The sequence below is a fragment of the Chionomys nivalis genome, chromosome 23, assembly GCF_950005125.1.
Source record: "Chionomys nivalis chromosome 23, mChiNiv1.1, whole genome shotgun sequence".
Taxonomy (NCBI): domain Eukaryota; kingdom Metazoa; phylum Chordata; class Mammalia; order Rodentia; family Cricetidae; genus Chionomys; species Chionomys nivalis.
The window spans coordinates 8,625,806-8,632,229 of NC_080108.1; the positions used below are offsets into that span (position 1 = coordinate 8,625,806).

At 42.4% G+C, this 6,424-nt stretch overlaps 1 protein-coding gene across 1 annotated transcript in view; it reads left to right on the top strand.

Annotated features, from left to right (window-relative positions):
• Prcp (prolylcarboxypeptidase) overlaps nt 1-4,638 on the top strand; it is a 48,864-nt gene extending 44,226 nt beyond the window's left edge. The window contains exons 8-9 of the mRNA XM_057756173.1: nt 238-425; nt 3,766-4,638. Of these exons, the coding sequence (XP_057612156.1) occupies nt 238-425; nt 3,766-3,982 (405 nt within the window). The 3' untranslated portion in view covers nt 3,983-4,638. The remainder of the gene's footprint in view (nt 1-237; nt 426-3,765) is intronic.
• Nucleotides 4,639-6,424: the final 1,786 nt, after the last annotated feature.

A 6,424-nucleotide genomic window follows, 5' to 3' on the forward strand; every position in this document is an offset into this window, starting at 1 on the left:
CAAAAGGAAGGAAGGAAAGAAGAAAACAGTTCTAACTCCTGTGGCATCTCAACCATGTCTTTGTATGAGAAATAAGGGGTTGTGTGGCAGGGAAGTTGAGGGTGGGTTGAGGCTGAAGCTGGATTGCAAGTTCATACCCTAGCTCTAGCAGCTGAATAAATTTGCTGAATAAATTTACATAATTTGTCTCTTTTCACCTCACATTTCCTTTGTTTCCTTTCCGCCTTTGCTTTTCAGTCCTGCACAGAAATGGTCATGCCCTTTTGTGCTAATGGTGTTGATGACATGTTTGAAACGTATCAGTGGGACTTGGAGAAGTTTTCCGATGACTGTTTTAGCCAGTGGGGTGTGAAACCACGGCCTCACTGGATAACTACCTTGTATGGCGGCAAAAACATCAGTTCACATTCGAACATCATTTTCAGGTGAGCTTGTTGGTTGATGGAGACACTTGCAGAATGGCCGAGAACATTTAACTAGGAAAGTGCTCTGTAATAAAGTAACAATACAATAGTGTTGCCATTCTCCTTTGCTATGGAGCACCAGACACAGGGTGGGCACTCAGCATTGGTTGGGTAGCTGAGACAGTAATAAAAAGTAGCTGTTATAGTCCTACCTTGGCAGTTCTTTTCACTGTTTTCTTAGGAGGATTTGGGTTTTCTAAAACCCATGGATTATTTCTCCAATGGTGATTCTCAGTTATTTAAGTATAAATTCAGAAGAGACCCCATGAAGAACTGGTTAACTAACATCACTTCCCAGGCAAATTAATTATTGCCAGTGATTATGTGAGGATTTTACCCAGGTATCTGGAGTCCCTCGGGAAAACAGTCTCTATCCTGAGATTTCCCAGAGGCTGGGGTAGCTTTCATTGATCTGAACTGAGAAATTCAAGTCCGCGTGCAGAGGAGCTCTCTGGGCAACTCCAAACACTGTTGCTAAGTGACCAGGTGCTACAGATGACCTTTCAAAGCAGATGCAGTTTGCTCTTCACGTGGCTGCAGCGACTTTTTGTTTTGCAAATGCTGGAGCATTTCCTGACTGGTTGTGCGTATTAATTAGAAAATGAAAAAAAAGAAACTTGTATGCTTAAGAGAGTCCATCTTATATGTGGTTTATGTAAACATTTATACTGTAGAGGAATATATGAGTTCTATTGGGCATAGAAGTTTTCCTCTTTGCTTATATAAAACAAAAGTATATATTTATATATATTTAGAGTATATATTTAGAGTAATTTTTCCCTAGAATTCTACATTAAGTAACAATTAAAATACTGCTTTTTTTCTTAAAGGAGAAATATATAATAATAGGGCAGGGAATTTAAAATTGTATTTCAAATACAGATATATTCAATATACCTGAATATTTATTTATACATTTGCCTAGAAAGCGTTGGTTGATGGGAATTAGAGATGGTTCAGTGTGGAAAATGCTTCCTGTACAAGCCAGAGGACCTGAATTCAGATCCTCAGCACCACGTAAAAGCTTGGCGTAGTGGTACATGCCTGTACCTTAGTTGTTGTGGGGTAGGTTGGTATAGAACAGATATCTAGTTAGCCAGTCTAGCCAAAATAATGAGCTTCAGGTTTAGCCCGAGAGCCTGTCTCAAGAGTAGAGAGAGAGAGAGACAGATGATGACACCGAACACTGACTTCTGGCTTCTACACACACACAGGCTCATGCTTCCCCCACCACATGCTTACACACATGTACCTACCACAACACACATATACACATGTTTATTGAATTAATACTTTGATTGGTTTTTCTGAGAAATACTTCACATCTATTTTTTATTATTATTTTATCTGTCGGTGATATTAATGTTTGTCATCCTTGTATAATACGATAGTAGCTATAGCGATTTGGTGTTTGTTAGTGTTTTGTACTTTGTGCTATATGTAGTGTGCACATGTGCCACACATGTTGTTCAGTTTGGGACAACTGATCTTGTAAAAAAATTCTTTTCTATGGTACAGTGAGAATCGAGGTTCGCCTAGGTTCTTACTGAAATTATGCAGGTAGTGAGGATGTAAGACTTGTATTTGCAGACTTAGTGCATTGTTCTTCTCACTGCTACTCACAGCTAACGGCATGCAAGTGCATGGATGCGCGTGCACACACAAGGATGTAAGGGTAGGGGAGAGGGGGTGAGTATGGAAGAAATGAAAAAGAAAACCACTAAAGACCTTTCAAGAAAGCTATGTGGAAATTTCTATTATAAAAACTTATGCTTACACACACACACACACACACACACACACACACACACACACACAAAGAGAGTTTCCCTATGATTGGGCAATAATGCCCCTGCTAGACATCAAAGTCTAACTAATAAAAAGCCCAGTGGCAGGAAATAGTTGATTATTTTGGAGTTGCAGGTGATGTTCTAAAGAGCCCCAAACATCAGTAGACTATTGCCGTTGCTCTTGGTTACCCTGAAGAATTCGGTGGTCAGATACCACGTACTTGAGTCACAGAACACGGCAAAGTCAAGCAGGATTAGTAATGCTGGACAGTGTTATACGAGCTGCAGGAGGAAGAAAGCAATCATCAGTCATACAGCTACGAGCCCTGTGAGCTGCAGTAACGACTGGGTAGGCGAAGACATGGCACAAACATCATGGGAGCTACCAGCCACTGATGGATTAAATCTCATTGGATTTAAGGCCAGCTCCACAAGGTGAAACCCATACCCAGCACCTTTATCAGCTAAGAACATGTTTTAGACACGTCATAGACCCTAAGGAAGGACCTCCTACTGCTGTGCTGCTAAGTGGACATCGTATCAAACCAGCTCCTGATGACTTGCCATGTCCTTATACCCACAGACTAACGTATCCCTCAACTCTTATCTAAGTATATTCCTTTTAATAGGAAAACATCTTATGCTCTCATATTTGGAAGGATAGCACTCATTTGGTTCTTTGAGACAAGGCTTCATGTAGTCCAGACTGACGTTGAACTCCTCATGTAGCAAAGGAAAACATTGAACTCCTGACTCTCCTTCCTCCATCTTTCCATTGCTGTGTTTGCTGACATATGCAGCCATTCCCGGCAGCAACATTTTCACGGTAGTCTTTTAAATGAAGCTCTTTGAATCCCTCCACCAGCTTACCCCATTGCTGTCCTTAGTAGCTACTAAAAGCCAGACAGAAAAACACCCACTGGGATCTATGTACACAGGTGACAGCCACAGTGTGGAAGTTTAGGAGTCGTGTTCATATTTCTAGAACTTGGGGGTACATGGTACCTCTGAAGTCTGCACAGTGAAGGTCAGGGAGGACAGGCAAGGAGAGGGCGGGTATTTATGAGCTGATACCTTTATTAGGACCACAGGGGGGAAAGTGATAGTCTCAGAAAATTTTCCAAACAGTCTATTCAAGTGGCCTAACAAGACATGAAAAGATGATCAGTGTCAGCTGGGCATGTGCGTGAAGACCAAGACCACGGTGAAGACTGACTTGTAGCCTAGTGGTCAATTCCACCTTCAATCCACAGTGAAAAAGAATCCAAATCCTGGGTTGCTAACGGGACTATTAAATGGTGAAGCTACTTTGGGAAACTTTTTGGCAGTTCATGAGGAAGTGGTATCACATATCTTGGAAATTCTATTCCTAGATATATGCAGGGGAACTTAAGATGGGCATGTCCACGAAGCATTGAGAGTGATAGCGTTCACATGTGCAATGCTCGTGAGGTCAGAAAGGTGGAGACAATATAAAGGCATATTGATTTTCTCCTTCCCCTCGTTTGCAGCAATGGTGACTTAGACCCGTGGTCAGGAGGTGGAGTAACCAAAGACATCACAGATACCCTGGTGGCGATCAATATCCCCGGAGGGGCCCATCACTTAGATCTTCGAGCCAGCACCGCCTTCGATCCTTCCACTGTGCTGTTATCGCGCTCATTGGAAGTTAAACACATGAAGAAATGGATCGCAGATTTCTATCAAAATGCCAGACATCAGTCCTGAGCAACTTTAGGAAAAAGAACTTTTTGTTTTCTTCTTTTATGTTCGCTCCACCCACATTCCCTCTCACTGTGGTTTCCTGTATGTAATTGGTTTCTCTCGTTTGTCAATATATGTGTTGGGCCAAGGCTGAGACAGAAGAGAGTGACGGGGCGCGCACAGCCATCCCACCCAGGTGACTGCTCCGTCCTCATTTCTTTGTGTCACTCCCCAGGAAGAACGTCATCACGGCGGCTCTCCTGCCATCAGAACTGGCATGGTTCCTGACTGTCTTTCGGCAGAGGGAGAGCCGCTTTTCTCACAAGCGGGGACGTGTCCTTGGTTTTGAGGTGGTCATCTCTCTGGCCCATTGAGAGCCCCCATTCCTGGCACCAAAGGAAAAGCAGAAGCTGGGCTAGAAATGCTGCCCCTGCAGCTGGTGGGCTGTGTGGTGCCAATCCAGGAAACGGGGCGGCTTCCTGTGAGCTCCATGGCAGCCTTTGAACTGCGCTGCAATAAAGACAGAGGCAGACCTACCTGTGTGTTGCTCGTCTCCTCCGCTGGGCCGGCTGCCTTTGCAAAGTCCTTTCTTTTTCTCTTTCCCCCTTGGCAGCTTTCTTTAGTTCTGGATATTTGCCACCGTGGTACTGCCAGGAAGAAATCTGGCTTCTCCTGCCCTGTTTCTCAGGTCTGTTTTGTGGTGACCGGCTAAATTCTGCCAGTTTAGGAAATGTGCTGTTTTTACTTTAAAACTGCACAAATTCTGTTAATAAAAATCCTTTAAAAATCGGCAAATCAGCTATTGAGAAAATCGAATGTAATTCTGTTTATTTCATGAAGGAATTTTACGTTCTAGTCATTGTTACTAGTACCATGAAAGCCTTAAGTGTCAGGACACCAAAGGGCAGGTGCGTGGGGACTTTCCTGTGTGGCTTCCAGGCGACAGGCAGAGTAATGTACGCAGGTGGCATATGTGACACTAACAAATGACGGACCCTTCCCGTTTCCAGGGCAGTGGAACTTCCAAGCGGTTCTGAGGCCTTTCTTCCAAACGGTTTTTCTAGGATAGGAAATAAAGCTGCGTCCAGACCTTTCAGGGACACAGAGACTGACAGTCTCGTCTCTGCTGAAAGAGCTTCTCTCCCCAGTTTCTTATTATTTTCTCAGTCATGTCCTTACCATTTCTTGATTTTTAAAAAATATTCTCAGACCTTCAACAAGCTCTTATTTTATGATTCCATTTTTATTTTTGAGATTATAATACAATCACAGCATTCCTGTTTTGCTTTTCCTCCCTCCAAGCCCTCCTATATACCCCTCCCTACTGTCTTTTAATTAATTGTTATTGTATACATGTATGTATACACATATATATTCCTGAGTGCAGACTGTACAGTCTGTGTCATGTCACTGTATGAATGGCTTCGGGATGGACCGTTTTGTATGAGTAACCAGTTGATGTGATTTTCCCTGGGGAAGGCTATCTCTCCATCTCTTCACTTTCTTTAGTTTTCTCTAGTTCTTTGCATAGGATGAGGCCTTGTGGGATTTTCCTATCCAATTTGGTGTCGTCATTGCTTAGCTCACGCTTAGGATTGGACAAGGTCTAATGGAGGACATTATTACTTTTATTTTGGGATTTTAGGTGGTTTTCCACAAAATTGTTTTACTAATTTGCAAGCTTTAAGATACTTTGGCATTTGATGTTGTATTAGCTGTTAGGTGAAGTTGAAATTGAAGTTTTTGAAGAAATACATTGCAAAAGAACTTATGCAGGTATAATTTCGTTTTACTTCTGTATATTTTATGTATATAACAACAGTCTTAACCTATATTGACCTTATTTAAATGTTCTTAAGTTAATTTTAAATTGAAAGAGAATCAGAATATAAAATAAGCCCTATTAAATCTTTATCCTAGGGTGGCAGATCTGCTTGTAACCCCTGGTAACTAAGAACCTCGGGCGGGAAGATAACCTTCTGCCCAGGAATTCAGAACCATTACGAACAAGCAAAAATATTTAAATTGTCCTTATATTTGATAATGCAATTACTTTAACACATAGGAAATGGGAATTGTACAAAATTAGAGTGCCTTATTTGTCTAAAATTGGAGTGAATTTTTTTATATCTTTTGTTACCTTAATTACCTAGAGTCAGTCAGAATAAATACATTTAGAGAACTTCTTAGGGGTGTCTGTAGAGCCGAGAGGTGATAACCCTGGCCGCAGAGCGAGTGAGCAGCAGTTGTATAATTCCGGTGTGAGCTGTTCTGCTCTTTCTTGTTTCCCTGCAGCAAAGTCAACTACGGCTATCTGCACCCACTCCTTACCCTCCCGCCCCAGCCTCTGCAGCACTCTCTGCTTTTGTCCATTGACCCTCACAGGGAGGGAGTTCCCAGTCTGCCCAGTGCCCGGGAATGGCTATGTAGCCGCTGGCCATTTGCAAACTCATTTCTACCTTGATC